The sequence below is a fragment of the Trachypithecus francoisi genome, unplaced genomic scaffold (genome assembly GCF_009764315.1).
Source record: "Trachypithecus francoisi isolate TF-2019V2 unplaced genomic scaffold, Tfra_2.0 Lachesis_group5, whole genome shotgun sequence".
NCBI lineage: Eukaryota > Metazoa > Chordata > Mammalia > Primates > Cercopithecidae > Trachypithecus > Trachypithecus francoisi.
In genome coordinates this window covers 74,837,433-74,862,853 of record NW_022681470.1, presented here as the reverse complement: position 1 = coordinate 74,862,853, position 25,421 = coordinate 74,837,433, and the positions used below count along the sequence as shown (strand labels likewise).

The window sequence follows — 25,421 nt, the reverse complement described above, 5'->3', positions numbered from 1 at the left end:
GATCCGTTGCTGGCGATGGGCTGCGCTCCTTTGCAGGGGGAGATGCGCTCTTATTTTTTGAATTTCCAGCTTTTCTGCCCTGCTTTTTCCCCATCTTTGTGGTTTTATCTGTCTCTGGTCTTTGATGATGGTGACGTACTGATGGGGTTTTGGTATAGGTGTCCTTCCTGTTTGATAGTTTTCCGTCTGACAGTCAGAAGGACTGTCTGTTGGTCTGTTGGAGATTGCTTGAGGTCCACTCCAGACCCTGTTTGCCTGAGTATCAGCAGCAGAGGTTGCCAAAGATAGAATATTGCTGAGCAGCGAGTGTACCTGTCTGATTCTTCCTTTGGAAGTTTCCTCTCAGGGATGACTCCACCCTGTGAGGTGTGGGGTGTCAGACTGCCCCTAGTGGGGGATGTCTCCCAGCTAGGCTACTCAGGGGTCAGGGACCCACCTGAGCAGGCAGTCTGTCCGTTCTCGGATCTCAACCTCCGCGTTGGGAGATCCACGGCTCTCCCCAAAGCTGTCAGACAGAGTCGTTCGCCTCTGCACCGCCCCCGCTGCTTTCCCTATTGGACCTCAGCTGTGGGCTGTCCCCAGAGGTGGAGTCTACAGAGATAGGCAGGTTTCCTTGAGCTGCTGTGAGCTCCACCCAGTTCGAGCTTCCCAGCGGCTTTGTTTACCTACTTAAGCCTCAGCAATGGCGGGCGCCCCTCCCCCAGCCTGGCTGCTCCCTTGCGGATAGATCGCCGCAGACGGCTGTGTTAGCAGTGAGGGAGGCTCCGTGGGCGTGGGACCCTCCCGGCCAGGTGTGGGATATATTCTCCTGGTGTGCCTGTTTCCTTAAAGCGCAGTATTGGGGTGGGAGTTACGCGATTTTCCAGGTGTTATGTGTCTCAGTTCCCCTGGCTAGGAAAACGGATTTCCTTCCCCCTTGCGCCTCCAGGTGAGGCGATGCCTCGCCCTGCTTCAGCTCACGCTGGTCAGGCTGCAGCAGCTGACCAGCACCGATTGTCCGGCACTCCCTAGAGAGATGACCCCAGTACCTCAGTTGAAAATGCAGAAATCACCGGTCTTCTGTGTTACTCGCGCTGGGAGTTGGAGACTGGAGCTGTTCCTATTCGGCCATCTTGCTCCGCCCCCCCTTTTTTTTTTTTTTTTTTGAGTCAGAGTCTTGCTCTTTCACCCAGGCTGGAGTGCAGTGGTGGGATCTCAGCTCACTGCAACCTCTGCCTCCCGGGTTCAAGCGATTCTCCTGCCTCAGCCTCCCAGTAGATGGGATTACAGGCGTCTGCCACCACATCCAACTATTTTTTTTGTATTTTCAATAGATATGGGGTTTCACCACATTGGCCAGGCTGGTTTCGAACTCCTGACCTCAAGTGATCTGCCATCCTTGGCCTCCCGAAGTGCTAGGATTACAGGCGTGAGCCACCACATCTGGTCAAAATTTTCCTAATTTAAATATTTTTCACCTTATAAGATTTGCATCCTGGAAATTAAAATAGGTTTTTAAAAAAGGATTTGTCTTATAAAACTGTTTTTCATATCAACAGACTACCAATTAATTATGGGTATGTCAAGTTTATCTATTTATTATTATTATTATTATTATTATTATTATATTATTATTATTTTGAGATGGAGGCTCGCTCTGTCACCCAGGCTGGAGTGCAGTGGCGCTATCTCAGCTCACTGCAAGCTCCGCCTCCCAGGTTCACGCCATTCCCCTGCCTCAGTCTCCCGAGTAGCTGGGACCACAGGCGCCTGCCACCAAGCCTGGCTAATTTTTTGTATTTTTGGTAGAGACGGGGTTTCACCGTGTTAGCCAGGATGGTCTCGATCTCCTGACCTCGGGATCCACCCGCCTTGGCCTCCCAAAATGCTGGAATTACAGGTGTGAGCCACTGCGCCTGGCCAAGTTTAATTTTTAAAATTAAGACAGTCTCTATACAAATATGATTTAATATCATTTGGGAAAAAAGTAGCTGAAACCATTTTGGCTTCCTCAAAAATATAATTCAAAGTAAAATTTTATCAGTATTAAACACAGTATAGGGTCTTTTTAAAATAATAAATAAAATAGTTATTTCAGTAATATTTTCACTACTTTAGTGGGGAGTGAGGAAAAATATCAAAAATCTATCATATAAATTATGACATGAAAATTATTTCCATTATATACATGTAACAATTTTAATTGAAGTAAATTTGTTTCTACTTTGGTTTTAATTTCAATATGTGTAAACTCTTAAATGCCACTCTAAAATAAAATAGACATAATTATACTGAGTTATATGTATATTTTATGTTTATTTACCTTTTTTATTATCACATTAAAATGAAAAACAGGGTAACATTTTCACTAATAAGATAACTATTACCGTGTATAATTCTACGTAATAACTAATATTTCCAAACTAACCTTTTATAATTTGGATCTTGAATTTTACATTTGTCTGTAATTTTTCTAATCTCCAAGAAGACTCTCAAAAATTCTGGCAATATTTTACAGGCATCTTTTACTAAATCCAACAATAAGCCTTTGCATATATCCACCAGTAGGTGGAGCAGACAACATAATTTATTACCTAAGGACAAGGGCAGGGGAATGAATGTCAGTTTATTTGGAATAAACAAATCTGCAAATGAGATTTTCTTCAAAGGAAATATGTCTTATATGTGTTAGATTTAGTTTGACTAGTTGCTGAATCAAAATAAATAACTTTATTAAGTAACCAATCTTTAGAGAAAGATAAATTAAATTTACAAATGGACACAATATTTGCATTTTACTTCATCCAAATCAACCAAAATTAGCCTTCCTTTCATAAAACTTTTACAGGGACAAAGATTTTTGATATGTTCATTTAATAAGGGTGCTAAACCCAATCCTGTTTTACAGGTGATGGGGTGCATACCAAATAGTATTTTCTGGGAAATATAATTGACTAATCCTATTATGTCTGTAGCAACAAATTAACCTTATTACTACTAGTAAATGGTGATTGATTATTTATGCAAATAAGTTACCATATTCAGCTTTCTGATTGAAATAAACATATACAAAAGGTGTTTTAATATGACTCGAACCTTTTAATTAATAAAACCCTGAGGGGTCTATTAATTCACTCATTGCAATATTAGTTATTTACTTGTGTAATTTCTATTAGCGCTAACATATTTGCTTGAATAAAGATGCGATAATTAATACCATCAAAAATTAGTAATAGCTTTTGGAAATATTTTAAGGTATACATTGAATTTGTACTAAATATAAAGCTTAAACTTGACTTTAAAACTTTGCAATCAGCATATGAGTATATCAGCATAATCATCCTAAAGTTACTAATATATTAAAAAACTCATAATCTTACACCATCTTTTTTTTTTTTTTGAGGCGGAGTCTCACTCTGTCGCCCAGGCTGGAGTGCAGTGGCCGGATCTCGGCTCACTGCAAACTCCGCCTCCCGGGTTCACGCCATTCTCCTGCCTCAGCCTCCCGAGTAGCTGGGACTACAGGTGCCCACCACCTCGTCCGGCTAGTTTTTTGTATTTTTTAGTAGAGACGGGGTTTCACTGTGTTAGCCAGGATGGTTTCGATCTCCTGACCTCGTGATCCACCCGTCTCGGCCTCCCAAAGTGCTGGGATTACAGGCTTGAGCCACCGCGCCCGGCCAATCTTACACCATCTATATCTGAATTCACAAATACAATTTTGACTTACAAAATTATCTTCTATGAAGCACTGTCAAAATTAGTGTTTTATTTCTACTCATCTAAAGTAAGCTATTAGAACAATAAAAATGTAATGTAAAAATTACTATTCTATAAACCATACTAACATCATTCCTAATCACCAATCACCAATATAAATCATCAATATAATGTCCCCCTCTTTGCCAAAAATGCTATTAGATTTATTCCTTTTAAGCAGATCAATAAAGCTTTTCCTATCCTGATATACTTTTTATAAAATTATACAAACTTGAATATTTACTTGGAGAATTTTCAAATATCTGCAGGCACTGAACGTTAAAATTGATACAAATCTTTTAAAATAAATATTATTAATTCTTATTTGGCTTTTATTTGTACTTAAAGGTCTATAAATATAATTTGAAATCAAAATCTTAAAACAAACAATGAAATTAATTTGTAAACAGCTAAGTAAGGAATATTTTAAAATCTGCAGCTTAATTTCTCCCCAATAGTCCAGACATGCTGTAAAAATTACTAACAACACTCAGATGGAAATATGTGTCTTTTATTCTCTGAATCTTCCTTAGGCTCAGGAAGGAAGGTTATGTTATTTTTTTATTAAAATAAAATAGCACATCAGCAAAATCAGAAGTGTAAATGGTTATTAATTTCAGTGAGATCGCCTATATAAGGAGTAGTGAAAAGTTGGCAATTTCCATCTACAAAAAAATTGACATTAGACTGAAATTAGGCTTAGCGCTTTTTGCGGTTAAAGATTAAATAGTATATATTTATATATACTAAAGTCCTAGCACACTACTATTAGATGGCAGGTACTCAAAAATATTATTGGAAGTGATTAACTGGTGAATTTAAGTTAAGATTCATGTTTATTGTATTTATTAAATCTTAGTGTTGCATGCTTTTGTTTAGATGGAGACAGTTTGTATTAATAGTTGTGACTTGTAGTATGTTTTAAAGTTCAACTTTTTTATATCATGATGAAAAAATACTGATTAAAAGCTAAGTAAAGCAAATCTGTTGGCATATAAGGAATAGAACATATGAACTTTCCAGTATCATTCTGTCAGTACAACTAACCCCTTGAACAAAATGAACAGATGAGACTAAGATGACACTGCTATTCTATTTTACCACCACACACACAAAAAGTGTGTCTTGGAAACAAAAGTGGCTCTATAGGTTCAAAGGGTTGTCTTTTCATCTCTAGTTACCTGTGATCAAATATTAAGATCACTATGATGAAGTTTACCAACTGTCCAGGTCCAAATGAAAATCCCTGTTATTTTTGTAATATTTCTCTCCAAGGGAAGCGATTTGAGAATACAGTTTCACCTGTAATGTCCTCAGGTTTGTGAAGTCAAGTGTCAAATGGAGGTGGGGGACACCAGTATAGACATTTCTAACTAATTTTTTTTTAATAACTAAAGGAAAGCCAAGAAAAGAATTGAGAAAATGAATGCTTCCAATTGGTAAGATTAATGGAAGATAATTAAAGAAGAAAACATTAGGTTTACCTGTGGTTAAATTCTAACAATATGATTGCTACCATTTACTGAATGCCCTCTAAGGGTCTGGCACTGTTTTAAATACATGACATTTAATCCTTATAACATTCTTCCAAGGTGGATTTCATTATCCCACCAATGCAGAGCAAGGAAAAGGCTCAGAAAACTGAAGGTGATCTCCTAATATATTACCCTTAGTGGGAGAGCTGGGATGTCAACCCAGCCCTGTCTGATGACAATACTTGGGTTCTTTCAACCTTGCCATAGTGCCTCAAAAACAATTATTTTATTGGATGCCAAGGAGTTTTGGAGACTAGGGATCACTAAAGTAAAGTTTACACACATTGATATTATCAGTAGCCTATATGGTATAAAGAAGGAGAAAAACACATTGACAGCTTGTATTTGTTAATACAAATATACTTAAAACACAACGGTAATATCTGAAAATCCATTAAGGTCTATGATTCAAGTGTTTTAGTCAGGTTTGTGAAAATTCTTTGTCAAACCAGGTGCTTAATTTAAAAAATGAAATGAAATGAAATTAGTTAAAGAAATAATGCATAGAAAGTCTCTACAATACTGTTTGGCACATGATAAGCACTCCATAGATATTTGCTGTCAGATTATTTTTATTAGTTAAAAAAAAAAACTGAGTCTTCATGGACTTTCTAAATCATTTCACTAGATACTCAGTATCTCAACAACCTTGAATAAAACAGAATTAACAAATGTTCAGTTAAATACAATTTCACTATTTTAGGCCAGGTGTGGTGGGTCACGCCTTTAATCCCAGCACTTTGGGAGGCCGAGGTGGGGGGATCATTTGAGGTCAGGAGATCAAGAACAGCCTGACCAACATGGTGAAACCCCATCTCTATTAAAAGACAAAAATTAGCCTGGCGTGGTGGCGGGTGCCTGTAATCTCAGCTACTCTGGAGGCTGAGGCAGGAGAATTGCTTGAATCCAGGAGGCGTAGGTTGTAGTGAGCCAAGCTCACGCCACTGTACTGCAGCCTGGGCAACAGGGTGAGACTCTTTTTCGCTCCCTCTTAAAATAAAAATGATTTCACTATTTAAAAAAATGCTTTCTGGGCCGGGCGCGGTGGCTCAAGCCTGTAATCCCAGCACTTTGGGAGGCCGAGACGGGCGGATCACGAGGTCAGGAGATCGAGACCATCCTGGCTAATACGGTGAAACCCCGTCTCTACTAAAAATACAAAAACTAGCCGGGCGAGGTGGCGGGCGCCTGTAGTCCCAGCTACTTGGGAGGCTGAGGCAGGAGAATGGCGGAAACCCAGGAGGCGGAGCTTGCAGTGAGCTGAGATCTGGCCACTGCACTCCAGTCCGGGCGACAGAGTGAGACTCCGCCTCAAAAAAAAAAAAAAAAAAAAATGCTTTCTGTATTACAATACCCATCATAAGTATACTTAGCACAACTAGAACTCATATTAAGAAAGATTCAGAGTATAAAGATGTTCAGAGTTACTATGATTAACAAGTGTATTGTAAAAAATAAAATATCAGATTTAAAGAAATAAGGGTATTAATAGTACTCTTAGTTTAATGAAAGTTGAAATTACTAATAACCGAGGTTAAAAAATTGCTGCGAAAAGGAATTTTTTTATTTGAAATTCTATATAAAAATGTAACACTTCAAATATACAACTAAAACTGTTACTACTATAGATTTTAATGAAAAGTTAAAATATTTCGACTTTCAGTTTTTAAAAGGATCTTTAAATTATTGCCTAAGTATTTGAAGTCCAGTGACCTTAGAGTGCCGAGTGCCATGTCTATTTCTACTAGCTTTGTATCTCTAACTCAGCCACGTAACACCTCTGAGTTTGTTTCCTTACCTGTCACGTGAAGATAACTCAGCTACACAAATCCAAGTAAATATGAAGATAGTCACCATGATTAAAAAGTATTGATATTTTGACTACCAAGCAGAGGCTAGGTCTATGTTCCAAATGTACATGGCCAGCCCAGGATTTAATATATTTTTTAAATTTGGATGCCTCTAAGGATGACATTCATCCTTGGGGCTCACCCTTCACCACTGGGACTTGACTTGCCCCTGCCTGGAGACATTCGATTATGTGACTGGCCAAAACTACAACATAGGACTTGAAAGTCTATGAGAAAAAATAGAAACCCAGAAATTACTAGTTTCCTGACTAGCTCCCTAGTAACAAAACACATCTCAACCCCCAAATTCATGCTTTTTTAGAACTGTATTTCTTTTTGAGACTATTCCACATGCCATGTATTCTTTCCTAGTAACCAGGACAAAATCCAAAGTATTGACATTTTAGCAAGCATTGTAAAATAAATGTCTAAGTATTCCAAATTTCATGCTTATATTTCTATAAGAAGATGTAATTGCTGAAGCAATTTTGTTAAAAGCTTTACTTGAAAACTTCCATCAAAATTTAGAAAGGGTCAAAAAATGGTTTTAATCTCAACATTAGCTCAATTAAAAGAGAAAACATGAAAGCCACTTCAGCCTAATAACTTGTTAGTTCTTGATCAATTCACAACACAACAATAAGCCATTCAGAATGAGTTTTGAAAGCGAGGTTATGCCCTTCGTGTTGTGTTATCACCGTGGCAGATCACACTGCTGACTTGGACCTTTCTGCCAGCATGGCAGCGGCTGCCTCTATGAAGCCGCTGTCACAGACGAGTCATGGTGCCTGTGCGCACCTACACAGAAGCACGAAATTGAACTCGAAGTAGTGTCTTTGTGATATCTTTTCAACAAGTCATGTCCCATTCAGCCTGCTAGTTTATCTCTGTCAGGCTAGGGGCCCAAGTGGCTTACAGGAGCTGTCAGGGACAGGTAGACCAACCTGCTTTGTGCTGAGGAGGTAATGCATCTTTCGGGCTTGGTAATCTCTTTTCTTCTCTTCCCTTTCGAGGTTAGCTTTCTTCTCTTCTCTTTCTTTCATTTCTGCAAACTCCTCCAGTGCCTTCCTGCATCAAAACCATTTGCAGTTATTTATGATACTATGTGTTCACATTTTAATTCTTTCACTGACGATAAATCCTTTTTTTTGAGGGGCAACAATCATCCATATCCATCCAAATCAGTGGTGCAATCTATCTCACCTGCATTTTCTACAAGACTCTTTGCAAAATTTAGAAAGCATTTATGTGATTTTTCGGTGATTAAGTTTTTGAGATCAAATGAGTATATTATAATTAATTCAAAGCTGAGAAAATACTCATATCAAATGCAAAGTAAGTGTCTTACTAAAATATCAGGGTTTTTTGCTTTAAGATGAACTTTTTTGGACATACTTAAATCTCCCAAGAAAGCATCTGAGCTACCGTTTTCTCTTACATTTTAGATTTGTATTTTCAAATCTCTAATCATTTATTTTGCATACTAACTAATGGCCTAATTTAAAAAATGTGACAGGTTTTATACATACACTTAATTTATTGTAGGTTTACTTCAGTTGACAGTTCAAACAATACCAATAAGATTACAAATATTATCTTGCACTTCAAAGGCTGACATTTTGTCCAATTATGTAGATAATTCGAATAAAAGCTAAATTAGGTGAGAAAGTGCAAGTCTTTTCTAAGCATAATAAATTCTATTAAAATAATGAAACTTTTTATTATTTATGTTTATCTAAGAAATATAAACAAAAAAACTTTTAAGTATACTATATGAAAACACCTGCTAAACAGATTATGATATCAAATATGGAGAAAAATAAATCCTTTATTTTCAAGGACAACTTAACTTTTTGTGTTAAAATAATGTTTTGAAATTGTACTATACTTTTTTTTTAAAGTAGGTATGTAACTTAGTGTCTAGTTCTGTAAGTAACGTTTTAAATAAATTGAGCATTTTTCTCAAAGATATTTGAGGAAAGTAGAGGAAAAAATTCAAAAAATAAAAGAGATTCTCCTTTCTACTTCAATGTCTAGAAATATTTTTGTTGCAATTTTCTGTTAAAGGCTACCAATACAATACTTCACACAAGGTTACTTATGAAACACACTGACGTTTAAAAATCACCAAGCTATGCTATTGCAGCAGAGCAATTTTTTTCAACATAAGATTAAATTGCAAAATAAATGAATTACTTGGAGTGGCATGGCCCCCATTTTGCCACCCTTCTCTTGAAAATTGCTTATTAATATGAAAAAAGGAGTCAGAAAATAGCCTGTTTTACTTTATGCATAGTATTTTGGGGGCTTCTGCGCCCACAGAGCCAGGCTAGCTGCAGGTTTAGATTGTGTTGGCAAGCTGGTACAATGACCTCTCTGACCTGCATCTCAAGGCTATTATTAATCGCTAAGTAACCTGGTAAAGCCAAACAAATTTGTTTCCATTGAAAGGATCTCTATCTGTGTCTGAGAATTTGTTCTGTACCAAACAAACCTCATTAACTGTGTCCATTTTTGACAAAGAACTAGGAGTTAGAGGGATTGGTGACCTTTCTTTGTCCTTAAAGTACAAATTTCAAGGCAGTAACATATGAATAAATGAGAATTTTTGCTAGGAAAAATAACAATCACACGTTACATTAAAAAGTGAATACATTATTTATTTTAATCTTTACTATTGTTATTATGAAAAAAATAAAAATTAACCAGAGAACTACCACTGTAAAGATAATTACTCAGAAATGCATGTATCTAATTTTATATTACTCTAAATGTAAGTACAGTAATTTTCTAAGCAATCATAAAAATACAAAATCTATAGGGAAGTTTGTGCTCTATAAATAATTTAATAAATATGAAAAGGTCTTATATAAGAAGAAATGCCTAATATAATTGAAAACATATATGAACGGGTAAGGTACAAAGATGTACACAGAACTTGGATACAAAATCAAAAGTGTAAGTTATTTTAAGTAGTAAAAACAGTTCATCTTCAGAATATGGAAATATAAAATAAAAACAGTATGTATAGAGTGGCATGGCACAGCGAACTAAACCTGTGAGATAATGCAAAAGAATGTTACTTTCCAGCGTAAAAAGAAAACACGTAGGAAACACTAAAAACACTCATCTGGTGTAATCTCAAAACACAAAAGTAGTTAATTTAATAAATTCATCCAATTATTGAAAAAAATCAATTCTTAGGTTCCAAATTGATTTCTTGTAATATTTGAGAGTGTGTGGATGTACTGAACAAGGCAGTAATATTTTTGTCAAACATTCTTTGTTGAATGATGAAGTAGGAATTGCTAAATAAATTATTCTTGATATATAAATTTTTGTTATATCAGCAGGGTGAAGATATTGCTCAGTGTGCAGGATGCAATAAAAATTATGATCTCATTAAAAATAAAAGGATGGAGACCATTCTAACTAGGATTCCCTATAAAATTATAAAAATTACCTATATTTTTAATGTGGAGGTTTTTAAAATGCAGTACTTCTAAGATATTTAAATAGATTGTTTTTCTGTTTTTACATTTCAGATGTATTTTCTCATTTCTATCCCGAAAGAAAAAAAAAAATCCTCTGATATATATAGTATAGCTTTTACTAATTACTCTATTTTGCAAATATAGAAACACATAAAGAGATTAAATGACCTACTGTGATTAACAAATAAGTTAATGGCAGAAATGGAATTAGAACCTCTGTGTTTGCAGATTTTTCTAACTCCAGACCAGGCTGTCATCTTCCTGACACAAGAAATATTATGCCAAATATATTTTTATTGAATTAGCCAAGCATATTTTCTTTTATCTTATAATCCTGTCTTCTACCATACAAAGAAATTTGAATAAGTTCCAAGACTTCCTGCCTTGTTTTCAAATCTATAAAACATTTTCTGATATAGTTTTAAAATAAAGATAAAAATTACTGAAACTCTTGAAAAGCTTTACATATTTGAATGTATTTTGCTAATGATATTTATAGGGATAATAAAGTATTTACATATTCTAATAATGATAGCAATAATAATAGACACAATATAGTGGAGTGATTAAGAGCATAGACTCTGTTTTTGTTTTGTTTTGTTTTTTTGGAGTCTTGCTCTGTCACTCAGGCTGGAGTGCAGTGGCACAATCTCAGCTCACTGCAACCTCTGCCTCCTTGGTTCAAGTAATTCTCCTGCCTCAATCTCCGAAGTAGGTGGGATTACAGGCATGTGCCACCGCGCCAAGCTAATTTTTGTATTTTTCATAGAGATGGTGTTTTGTCATGTTGGCCACTCCTGACCTCAGGCAATCCACCTGTCTTGGCTTCCCAAAGTGTTGGGATTACAGGCCTGAGCCACCGCACCTGGCCAAGAGCATAGACTCTGAAATGGCACCTGGTTATAACAGCTCTGTTATGCTCCTTACTAGCTGTTTACCCTCTGAGCTGCAATATCCTCATTTGTAAAATGTAAATATATTAGTATTAGTATCTTTTCCATTAAATTATTGTGAGAGTGAGATAAGTTAATCAATGTAAAGTGCTCAAAATATTGGCTGGTACACAGTAAGGTGGTATGTAAGTGTTAGCTATTTATTGAACATTTACTATGAGCCAAGTACTAGGCTACATGCTTTACCTACTCAACTGGATATGCTTTCTCTAATTCCCTTGGTTGTCTCCTCCTTTCTCTCTCCTGAGGAGAGTGTATTTTATGAATGAAATCCCACAATGCAGAGCATAGAATATGGCTTCCTAAGATGCATGGGTCATGGGGTAAACGCTGACAAGTGGAAAATAGGAGACAGAAAAGACTATGCAAATAAATTTCTCCTTTCCCTGTTCTCCACCTGCTTATCTGAGGGATGGTTTCTCCTTGCAAAACTGAAGATAACCTGTATGGCTAAAGACAGCAAGCATGGCCGGGTGCAGTGGCTCACACCTATAATACCAGCACTTTGGGAGGCCAAGGTGGGCAGATCACCTGAGGTCACGAGTTCGAGATCATCCTGGCCAACATAGCGAAATCATGTCTCTACTAAAAATACAAAAAATTATCCGGGTGTGGTGGTGGGCACCTATAATCCCAGCTACTCAGGAGGCTGAGGCAGGAGAATTGCTTGAATCCGGGAGGCGGAGGTTGCAGTGAGCCGAGATCGCACCACTGCACTCCAGCCTGGGTGACAGGGCAGGATTCCATCTCAAAAAAAAAAAAAAGACAACAAGCATGTCTGCTGTGCTATATCACATCACTATGGGGTTCTTTGTGAAGCAGTGGCCAGGATTGCAGGAGCTCATCATGTCTCATTCCTACCTACAGACCCAAACCCAAAGTTCCAACTGCCAGGAGTGCTGGCTGCTGACTGTTCATAACTATATCTCACTGGAGAAAATCAGTTGCCCTGCCCCAGGTAGATTTTGTTATACTGCCCCCAGCCTGGATTCAATCAATGACTGGGAATTGACAGAGTACATAGGCCCAGAGCCTTTGTCTCGGTTTGGGACCAATATAAAGGGCCATCCAGATCCCAGAGCTGAGACCTCATGATGCAATTCAACTTCTCCCTCAACCTTCCTCCTCCCTTCTCTTAAAGATGTTGCTCCCCAATAAATCTCATGCAACAAATCACTGTCTCAGTGATGTTTCCATCTATGAAACTTCCATCTATGACCTCTTTTTTCTAACCCTCATTGAGCTGGTATTGCTATTTTTTGAGCAAGTAAATAATTCTAATGTACAACATTAATGTATAAAAAGAGACTGAAGCTGAAAAGATGCTTAAAAGCTATTTGGCACAATACAACTAACACACAATACAAACCTACAAGACCTTTCAGCATTGACCCCTGCTTCCCTCTCCTTCTCACTTCATATCACTCTCTCCCAGAATCACTATGCTTCAGTCACAATGGCTGTATTTCATTTCCTAGCAAACCATTTATTTCTACCTCAAGATCTTCACTTAAATTGTATTTTCTGCCTCGGATTTCCTTTACAGCAATCTGAATTCTCCTTTCACTGTTCTTTTCACTCATAAACACCGTAATTTTGTTTTTCTACCATATAACTTAATAAAATGTATAATCATACATTTATGGATATATTTGTTTGTTTAATATATGTCTTCCCTACTAGACTGCAAACTCTGTAAAAAATAAAGACTATGTCTATGTTGCCCATGTCCATTTGAATGAATAAGTAAACATTTTTAAAAGACTACTGTCTCCATGTAAGTGTGTAGGTTTATGTATATGAATGATGATGGGAACTACAGAGAAGTGACTGCAAAAACAAGTATGTAATCCTGCTCAATCCCGAGACCAAATGAATGGTAACGATTACTTCCTATCATGTAATAATTCATGTTTTCTTGCATTGCAGATTTTGTTTTCCTTGTTACATTTTTTTCTTTTTAAACTGTTTCTTGATTTTGTCTAATGTCTATACCAAAGGAGAAAAATAATATATTTCTATAAAATATTTTTGAGGAACAAGAGCACTCTGCTCAAAATTATATTATTTCCACAAGTGATATAAGATAAAATATCCAAACTCATAATGCTAATAAATATATTAATATATAAAAATATGTATGATATATAACATATATATAAATGACTCAATTACATACAGTTCAATATTTGCTCAGTATACTCATTAAATGCTTTATTCACCATAATGAAAATTATTAATAAGATGGACACATATTCTTTTTGCTTTTCTTGCCCATTTCAAAGTATAATACTAAAAACAGAATCTTTAAATTTTTATATTCTCTTTTTTTAAGTCAAGAACAAAAACACAAAATCTCCATCCTTTCCTCTAAGAAGGCTTCATAGATCCCCTCAACAAAAACTAAATTTTAGTTGTTCCCACTGTCATAATCTCACTGATTATGAATCCTTTATTTCTCTTTCATATGTCCATTACCTTCTGCAATACATTACAGTTGTAGGTATGCATGCATGATTTGCCAACTCACCCTCCTGAATGCTAAGGCCCTGCTATAGGCTCAATATTAGAGTCCCCCCAAATTCACATGTTGAAGCCTAAATCCTAAATGTGATGGCATTTGGAGGTAGGACTTTGGGAGGTAATTCAATTATGGAGGTGGAGCCCCCATTCAATGGGATTAGTGCCATGGGATTAAAAACAGACATGAGAAAGACGCTCTCCCTCTGTGAGGACACAAGGAGAAGATGAAGACGACTGTCTGCAAACGAAGAAGAGTGCCCTTACCAGATGGATATGTTGGCACCTGTCTTGGATTTTCCAGTTTCCAGAACTGTGAGAAACAAATTTCTCTTGTTTAGCCACTCTCTGGAATTCTGCTACAGCAGCCCAAACTGACTAAGACAGGTCCTGAAGGTCAAGAATACTGTTTATTTATTGATGTGCACTTCCCAAAACACTTGGCATAATACCTAGTATGAATTTGGTGCCAGCATTCTCTTTCACTATTTCTCAGTCGACTAGTACATTTCATCACTCCTGATGGTTTAATAAGGAGAGAGAAGAAACTACATTGTGAAAGTCCCCTGTTGGGAAGTGGGGGTAGAACCAGAACTCCAGCTCTTTGCCTAGGACAGTGGTTCTCAAAGTGTGGTCCCTGGACCAGCAGCATCAACTTCACCTTGGAACTAATAAAAATGCACTTTCTCAGACCCCACCCCAGATTGGCTTAAACATTCTGGAGGTGGAACCCTGAGACAGTCTATGAAATATTGCAAAGAAGACACAAAATGTACTTCACAATAATTCCATAAAAATCATAATTTTGACAAAGAAATAAAGAATTCTACCAAGACTGTTTTAAAAGCACAAATTCCTAAAAGATGCAGACGCAACTGCTAATAAATAATGCTACATAGATTTCTCAAATAAAACAGAATGCCATCATCTGCACCACCTTTAAGAAAAAATAAAATTCTAAGGAAATGGATTTAAACAATTCTGTACTGTTCTTATTCTGTTTTCATGGCAAGTAAAGTCAGTGTGTGATCCTGTTGTAAGATGCCTTCAAAATAAAAATACTCATGGGTGTGGTAGCACATACGTGTAATACTAGCTATTCAGGAGGCTGAGGCAGGAGTTTCACTTGCACCCAGGAACTCAAGACAAGCCTGAGCAATATAGTAAGACCCTGTCTCAAAAAAATCAAAATAGTCAAATGGCATTAGTCTGCTGTGGTATATTATAAAAGTATTTTAGTTAAATTTATTGAATGTATTTACATTTCATCTCTAACAATTGTCTGCTCTGAATATGTTCACATTAATTTAACGAAATAAGCCATAAAAGAAAAAAGAGAATGCTGAGTCTAAAATACAATAAAAATACTAACCATAAAAAAGTCATTTACATGCTAGAATTCTGTTTGACATCTAAAAATATTTTGTGAGTGATAAAAACGTTGGAATAGATTATCTGGAAGTAATTAAGATACCTAAAATATTCCCATTAGAAACAAAATTTAAGTCAGTCAAACAACTTAAACCACTTATTTCATCTACCTTATTTTGCTACTGGTTACCTACTCCCTGCATCTGGTTGACAGGTGTTGCAAATTCCATTAGGGCAGCCCTTCACAAAGGGAAAATATGTTTAAAATGAAATATTCTGTAGCACATAGTCATTAACTCAAGCACTCAGGTTGCACCTGTTTCACACCTTACTCTGAAACATAGAGTTGAAACTTTAACATTTTAGAAACATTTAGAAAGGTCCTCTAGTAAAAAAAAAAAAAAATGTTTAGTTACAAAATCCTTTGTTGCAGTATAGAAGAGTTTCTCTTCAAAAATATCTAAGCTACTTTAAGAGTTAATACCATGTAGAGAATTAACACTCATTTGTTTATTCAGGCAGATATTCACAAACATGTTTAAGATATTTAGAGAAACAAAGATGTTTAAAGAGTAGTACTTGCATTCAAGTAGGTTGCAAACAAAATAGTTGATAATTTATCAGACTGTAGAAAATAAGTCTGTGAAAGAAATATATACGTAGTGCTTAAGTTCAGGGAGATAACTTCTGATTAGAGGGATCAGAAAAGGTTTCATGGAGGTGATGGTATTGGAGTTGGGAACTGAACCATGAGCAAGTTTTCACTAAATAGAGCAGGGATAGGGAGGAGTGGTGTTGAAATAAGGCTGGATCATTCATAGAAACTCTTGCTCTCTTTGGTAGGCTTTGACCATCAACAGCAAAGGACAGAAATGCACTTTTGAGAAGAAAGGTTTCCTGGCCACACCTAAGTGGGCTCTCTAAGGGTAATGCTGGCAAATGTATTCTCTATAGACAAGACATTTTGAGAATGAAAAGAGTAAAAAAGATGATAATGGCCAACGTTATAAAATTACAATACCATGACTTTAGTCTGATCATACAAATGGATTGTCCAATTGCTCTATTATTTCATTTACCTGCTTAGCATGATTATAAAAAGCAATAAGACTCCATTCAAAGATCATTCATGAAAATAATTTTTTTTCTTCTTCTGACTTTTTGAATCAACTTGGTTGAAAAGAATTTTTGTATAGTATTCTTTCTAAAAATATGCACATATTTCACTGTAAAATTATTTTATTTTTTATCATCTAGAGAGTTGCTCTAAAAGGAAGTAAAATTTTATATAATATGTATGATGTCAAATAATTGAGAATGACATAAGTACAATAATAGCAATAATAATAAAATGTATTTATACAGTACATTATTTTCAGGGCTCCAAATGCTTTCAGACATTAATTCAGTCTCACAACATTCTACTAAGGTTGGTAAGGGGCAGATATTATTAACAAGGTCTCTGTTCGTCTTTGTGAAATAAAATGACTTTACAGATTGTGACTTTGAGGCACAGCATGGGGGCTTTCCTGCATAAAGACAGATGAAGGCATATCATATTCTCTCCATTGCCCATCTTCACAGTGATTCAGCTGTAGAGGAGGAGGATCAACCCACTACATTTATGTTTTGGGTAGAGTTCAGAATTGAGGTAGCTACAGTTCCCATTTCCTATAAAAAGAGTTTCATGATCTTGTTTATTTTGTTTTTAGTCAAACATCACACATTGTCTCTCGTTTAAAATGTGTTAACCTCACTTTAAAGCAAAAATAATTGCTGCTGCTTTTGCATGCAATCCAGTCAACACAGACAAGAGACATCCTCAACTAATCTTGATGCTAACATAAAGCAATAATAACATACCATAGAATGATGTCAACATATTTTAAAGCAGTATGCTACATGTAGTTTCAGAAATTATCTAATGAGTTTTGGGAAACTATTTATTGAACAATTCTTTTACAGCTGATCTTAGAAATCATTTTCATATGAATGCCACAGGGAATACCATCCCATTTATTGTTGGATAAGAAACTGTTACAAAATAGTGGTCATGGGTGGGGGAGAGAGAGAGAGAGAGAGAGAGAAATAAATTGGAGTAATTTTCTTTCGCCATTCTTTTCATTGTCAACTCCAAGAGGGGAAAAGGATAGATTTAGAAGGAAAGGAAATGGGAAAAGCTGTAAAGCATTACAAAGGAGTAATAAAAAAGTGATTAAAAAATACATGATTCTTTATCAATTTGCTGTTTTTGTAGTAGATTAACACTACATAATTTCCTATTTATCATACAATTTGTTTATTTAGGTATACATATGTTTTATGAATTCCCATTCTATGCTAATATTATAACTAAAATACATGTTAACATTCTTCTCCAAAGATTCATGTTTTTTAGTATTGAAACTGTTAAAGAATATGATTCAAGTATTTATTTTGGGTTTGCTTAATTCTTATGCTAAGAATATACTCTAAAATGCAATCCCAGTGTTTATATTTCACATGTTTCTAGAACCTCTAGGTCATTTTTTACTATGGAACAATTAAAAGGAAGGAAATAAACAGATTATGGTGATCAGATTTATATTTCAGAAAGATCAGTAAGGCAGCAGTAGGGAGGTGACTGAAGAGGAGAGCTAGGAAAAGAATTGATAAGGCTCAGCCACCAATAGAGAAAAGAATTTTTAGAATGAAAATCTCATGTTTCTGGCTTGGGTGCCTAAATGAAGAATGGTTCGATTTACCATAGAAAGAGGAAGAAGTTTAGGGAAATAATTTTATCTAAACATGCTTAGCTTGAGATGTCGGTGGGATGTCCAAGTGGCAATGATAGCAAGCATTTGAATAGATGGTTAAAACAATCAAGATAGAGGTCTGGGTGGAAGAATACTTGGAGTTATAAATCATACAAGTTCTAGCAGAAGTCACAGAAGTGACAGTGATCACCCGTAGAGTGTAGAATGAAAACGTAAATGCATCAAGGAGGGAATACTACACTAATATTTAAGGTCAAATAGAGTACACAAGGAATGCGGAGAAGAAACCATTAGAAATGGAGAAAAGAAACCAAGAGAAAGTGGTAGCAAAGAATTAAGTTATAAGAGAAGAGAAGAAAGTGGTTTATGGTGCCTTTATGCTTCAAAGAGATAAAATAAATATGGTGACTTTATGCTTCAAAGAGATAAAATAAGATGAAAATAATGTAAACATATCTCCAAATAGGATTAAAAAGTTTACATATTATTAATATATTACGCATCTGCATCTGAGATAAATCTACTCAAAATCAGCAATATGAAAAATAGCATTCTCAATCCTTATCACAGAATTTTTTTTAAAAAGGAACTTTTCTTTTGTTGTCTATCAAAAAATCAGGTAAGAAAAGTGAGAGATAAGAACTTCCAAGTCCATCCATTCCTCAAAGCTGGACAACCGTAAGGCTAAGTCTATGGACTAATACTATTTTAGTCCTTTACTTTCAAATGAGTAACATTTTAGTACATTCCCCAGGGATCTTTTTTCCTCAAAAGATCACTACAAAAAAGAAGGATTTGAAATTCAGACTGCTTTTTTGTATTTGAGGAAAAAAATAAAAAATAAAAAACTTGGCTAGGCATGGTGGCTCACATCTGTAATCCCAGCACTTGCGAGGCCAAGGTGTGTGGATGACTTGAGGTCTGGAGTTCGAGATCAGCCTGGCCAACATGGTGAAACCCTGTCTCTACTAAAAATACAAAAATAAGCCGGGCATGGTGGTGTGTCACTGTAATCCCAGGTACTCAGAGGATGAGGCAGGAAAATTGCTGGAACCCGGGAGGCAGAGGTTGCAGTGAGCTGAGATCACACCACTGCACTATAGCCTTGGTGACAGAGTGAGACTCCATCTCAAAAAAAAAAAAAAAAAAAGATCACCTTACTGAAGACATCATTCATTACATTATTTAGTGTCTGCTACTGAGGATTCATGTAAAATTTCTTTCAGGATCAGTGCTAGAAAAAACTGTTTCTTGGCATATGCAGTAATGTTTCTCCATTTTGTTAATGGGACATACTTAGCTAATCATCTTCCCTGATCAATTATACCATTAGCATTATCATATCTGTATTTTCCTTTACTGTGGTCCCTATGTCCTTTGTAAACTGCTTGAAATTCATTGTGGAAAGAGTTAAATTGAAACACCCACATAATAAGCTTTTCCTTTTGTTAATTCCTTCTAGGGACTGAAGCATTTTTTTCCTTTCCGTATATTTTGCTCTTAAATATTTTGAAATACCAAATTGTAAAAAGTAGTACATTCTTGTTAAAATATAGTATGTGAAAAGACTGTGATTAAATGGTTAATATCATTCCCTATTTTAAAGTGATTACATGGATTACGCCATTAACTAGTAATTATGAATAAATGGCAGACTGTTTTTAAAGCAAAGAATACATTCTACATTTTATGTTGGACACCCTGGATTGTGTTATTACGTAATTTCTACCAAATTAATTACTATAATTATTGTATCTTGATATATAAAATGATTCTACAGAAAAAAAGTTACACTTATAGTTAACATTACAGACTAATTTGTTTCTTGAAAACTAAAATGTTGTTTTCTTTACCTCTTTGGGATAGACCTTACTATAAAAGAACCTGTCATCAGCATACAATTAGATAAAGCTAAACTGCTATCATTTACTTGGCTGAGATAGTAATATTACGTTTTTAAAATGAGGTTTACTGAAATGTTATCTCGTGGTAATCATATTTGTTCTCCTTATTTACACAATATCTATGGTGCTCTACTCATGTCCTTGAAATAGGGAACAGGGACACCATACTATGAAAAAGTGGCCTTGATGCTGGAGTTCATAAATTTTGTTCAGCTTTGGATGAGTTCAAAGAATTGCCATGTAAGAAAAGCCTTACAGAGGGAATTTATCTGATTATGGCAGTAATAATTACCCAGCTGTTTATTGCAGATAGAGAAATAATTCATGTAGGCAATAGGCCGTGGTGGCAATGACACTCCGCATTTAGTAAATATGCAAACTGTTCAGTTCTAATTAACCAAGCTAGAGGATGCCCTTATTAAATGTATAAACTAAAAGTGCCTTCCTGACAAGTGATGAATTGTTACAATGCACAAACTCTTGCCACAGAATTATTGGAGTGAACTTGGGGCTTAACTTCATTAAGAGATCTTGTGGGATAGTTAAATGAGGATGGACAGCATAACAAGGCTTACCTGACAGCCAATGATATGTTAGAGCTTAATGGAACTGCACCTTTTCTTCTATCCTACTTAACTGTTCAGATTCACAATAGATAAATTGTGAAACTGCAAAGCTAATTTGAGTTTGAATAATAAAAATAAATGAAATAACATGACAGCCCACTTAGGGACAGCCCAATAGGGTAAATCTGACAGTTTACCTATGTACTTAATGAACCTACAAAACAGCCATTTTTTTAATGATTCAAATATCTTTCATATATCAAAAACTGAAAACATGCCACTCTTTAAAATCATTAGTTTAACAAAAATCGTCCTATGGGATAGCTTTAAAATGAACTATATTTCAAAAAGAAAACGAATGAGTTTTATCAAAGAAAACACAAAAAAATTAATCTTAATATTGACTCTGATTTCACTTAATTTTAAGCAAATAATCAACTATGAAATAGCTCTTTGTTTTTATTTTATGCTTAACCTTACATTGAGATAACTATTCATTCTTTATCAAATATCTATACTAATATTTGTATACCAATTAAAAACAGGTGATTTCTATTTTACAAATTTGTTGTGAAAATTGAATGAGATAATAAAGGGCTTAGCACCATGCTTGGTATACCATAAGTGCTCAAAATATGTTAGCAATTTTAATGTGTTTGAATGACATTAGCTCTATATGATTAAAATAGTATTTCCTATTGTTTTATCAGAATATATTTTATTTCATAATATTATTTCTTCCATTACCTCTGTTGTAACTAAATAAGTTTTAAAAATTTAACATCTAGTGTGCTTCCAGTACTGTTCTTTTATTTCTTATAAGTTGAATTTACAAAATCCAAGACAGTATTAGATAGCCTTCCAATACAGGCACTTTGTAAATGATTTGGTACTAATAATCAAAATGTTAAGATGATTTTAAAAGGTACTCCAGGCAACTAGTCAACCCAAAACAAAGCTCACAAAAAGTTCAAGTAACTAAATGTATTAACATTTAAACAACTTCATGACATATTTTTGCAGATGGAAAAAGTGAGGTGCAGAGACAGTAAATAACTTGACTAAGGATACGAAACTATTCATTGGTGTAGGTGAAATTCATGCTGAGGTCTACTGAGACTCTGTCCTTGCCTTTTCATCCTTATTACTCAGACTTTGAGACCATAAAATGTGTGAATTGGCATTTTAGATAATGCCAGAATATTACTGAAAATGTTTGCTTAATTATCCACTACTATACAACATGAAAGGAAAAATATGTAAAAGAATATTATACCTTTCAAGGGAATCAGACTCTTTGACTATTGAAATATTCCTCCAAATTTATATTAGATAACTTCATTATTGAAGATTTATGTACTAAAAAATAATACATAACCCGTTTTCAAAAACTTATGCAATCATACATTTACAATATACAATCTTTTTTTAATGAACACCGTGCATCAAGAACTGTAATGAGTAGGGAAATTGTCAATTATATATTAATATCAGTGATCTTCAAAATAGAGATAAAACTTCCATATCTCAGTGACAGAATGCTATAATGAAGGGCCAAAATAAAATAGTTTTAATTAAGAGAGAAGCCATGTATAACAATTTTTTGTTATTATTATTATTATTATTATTATTTTGAGACGGAGTTTTGCTCTTGTTGCCCACAACGGAGTACAATGGCGCGATCTCTGCTCACGGCAACCTCCGACTCCCGCATTCAAGCGGTTCTCCTGCCTCAACCTCCGGAGTAGCTGGGATTATAGGCACACACCATCATACCGGCTAACTTTGTATTTTCAGTAGAGACGGGGTTTGTCCATGTCGGTCAGGCTGGTCTCTAACTCCTGACCTCTGGTGATCCACCTGCCTCAGCCTCCCAAAGTGCTGGGATTACAGGCGTGAGCCACTGCACCTGGCCAATAGTTTTTTTTTTTTTTTTTTAAGGCTTTAAATGTATTTATAAATTTAAAACAACTTAGGTTTCACAACTTGAAGAAAGAGTAAGACCAAACAAAAGTAAAGATGATACTCCATTTAAGGAAAGCATAATAATAATAGCCAATATTTATTGAGTGCTTATTGTAGTAATAATGTGTGGATTTCTAGGAAAGACAATGAATATGTGCTCTTTTGCCTATAATCCTTTTCTAAAAGCAGCCAAAATGAAAAACACACACACACAGACACACACACAAATATGGAAAAATGCTGCATGAAAACAAGGAAACAGTCACAACCGCCATCATAAACTCAGGAGAATAACTGGAAGCTGAATGAAGGAAGAATATCTGCCAGGTTCAATTTAATTTAAAGTCAAACCACACTGTATCTTCCTTAATCGCAAAATCAGTGTAACATATGAGCACATTCAATACTGAACAAATTTGACGGCCCTAGTGAGAATCCCAGTCAAGAGGGTTTATAACGACTTGGGGATAACAGGAATGCAGGACTGAAGAGAGAATTTGCAGCCAAACAATTTCCCTTTTTGTTGACCAGAACTTCTGATTGGGTTGACAACTGATAGCAAATTGGACTGGATGAAAATGAGGAAAAGCAGCCTGAGAGCTGTTGAATAAAGTCAACTGATGAAACAAAAGCCAGTTTATGAGCAGTAGAACTTCACACTAATCCCACTTCACGAAATCAATATCCACAGTGACAGGCGGTCAAACAGGACTTGGGAGGATAGTGACAAAAGCACAGCTGCCCATTTCTCCAGTTTATTCTTCATTCCTTATCAGAGAGTTGAATGACTGAACAAGAAAACAAGCCATCAATATCCAGCCTTCTAGCAGCGTACAAGAATTTTTAGACAATTACAGATTTTGGTAAGGTATAACATTACTCCAACAAAATATATTACTTTCCTGTATATAAACAATAATCACTTAGAAAATGAAAGAAAATATATCATTAACAAACACAATAGAAAAATACAATATTTCTAGAAATAAAGTTAACAAATAAAAATACAGCCTATATTAAGACAATCATAAAAATTTACTGAGGAAAACTTTTTAAATTTCCACATAAATAAGGAAACATTCCTTTACAAGGAGACTAAAATTATGAAAATATAACTTTTTCCTCCACTACAAGTTTAATTTAAATGATTTAAAAACATAATTTTGGGCTGGGTGTAGTGGCTCACACCTATAATCCCAGCACTTTGGGAGGCTGAGATGGGCCGATCAATCACTTGAGGTCAGGAGATTGAGATCAGCCTGGCCAACATGGCGAAACTCTGTCTCTACTAAAAATACAAAAATTAGCCAGGCATGGTGGTGCAGGCCTGTAATACCAGTTACTCAGGAGGCTGGGGGACCAGAGTTCCTTGAGCCCAGGAAGCAGAGGTTGCAGTGAGCTGAGATCTTGCCACTGCATTCTAGCCTGAGTGACAGAGCAAGACTCTGTCTCCAAAAATTAATTAATTCATTAATTAAAATAAAAACACAATTTGGTATTTTTGAAACATGTCAAAATGCTTCAAAATTTAGTTGGATAGAGAATTTTAAAAGCAAGCCACAATATTTTTTGGGGGGAAAAAGTATTTTATAGCTATTTAAGTCATGTGATACTATGTAGGATTACAAAGAAAGAAGAATCAGACAGCACAGGTTGATAAGAAATACACTCGAGAACATGTGGGGACTTAGTATGTGATAAGATGGCACTTACAGTAAGAGATGAAGCAATAATTTAATAAATGCTTTGGAATAACTTGTTGGTCATTAAACACTTTTTAGGCCAAATTTCAAATGTACTCCTTGTATTAAATAGATTCCAGAGGATTCAATATTCAGTGTGACAAAAGAAACTCTAAAATATCAAAAGAAAATATGGATGACTATTCTTAAAATCATACAAAGAAGAAATTATAAAAGAAATTATTGGCAAATATAGTGACATAAAGAACTGAAAGGCCAACATGTTTCAGAATCTCCATAAATATGTTTGCAAGTCAAATGCAAACAAAGAAAGATAATTTCAGCACAGATGATAAAGGATTTGTTTCCTTAACATACATAAGCCTTTCTACAAGTGCATAGGAAAAAAAAAATAAACTAATTAGGCAAACAGAACAAATATAAACAGGAAAATCATTACAGAATACAAACGACTACTAAAGATATTCAAATTATTAAAATTCAAAAGTTAAATTAAAAATTATAATTGTTCTTTATTAGATTAGAAATTATTTAAAAAGGTATAAAGAAACAGGAATTTGTGTGCACTATTGGTAGAAGTACAAATTGGTATTTTTCTTATGGAAAACTACACCGTATTTTTTTTTAATCTTTAATTTTTTATTTTTATTTGAGACAGTGTCAAATAAAATATAAGATATGTTTAAACTTTTACCCAAAACCTCATTTATAGAATTATACAGAAAAGAAGGTAACAGTACAAATGCAAATGATATCATGCAGAGAAATGATATATTAAATGTCCATTAATATAGGTAGAACTTATTTAAATAGAAGTTATGGCACAAATACCATGTACATACATGTATACTATAGGCATTGAACATTTTGACATGAAATTTATATTTATTGACACAGAAAATGTAACTTGTCATGGTGGGTAAATAATTCCTTCACTCCTGTTTCCTTCCATGTGGAGGAATGTACAACGGCTAGAAAAGCAGTTTAATTTGATTGGAGGTTAGCTCCGCCCACATCCCTTCAGAGAACAGGGGTGGGAGCAGACATGCTGAGCTTGGCAGGACCA

The 25,421-nt window shown here is 35.1% G+C and overlaps 1 protein-coding gene across 1 annotated transcript in view; it reads right to left on the bottom strand.

The window, feature by feature from the left end:
• The window catches only part of SPATA17 (spermatogenesis associated 17), a 229,289-nt gene that overhangs the window by 126,252 nt on the left and 77,616 nt on the right, over positions 1-25,421 (bottom strand). The window contains exon 6 of the mRNA XM_033195162.1: positions 8,068-8,191. Within this exon, the coding sequence (XP_033051053.1) occupies positions 8,068-8,191 (124 nt within the window). The remainder of the gene's footprint in view (positions 1-8,067; positions 8,192-25,421) is intronic.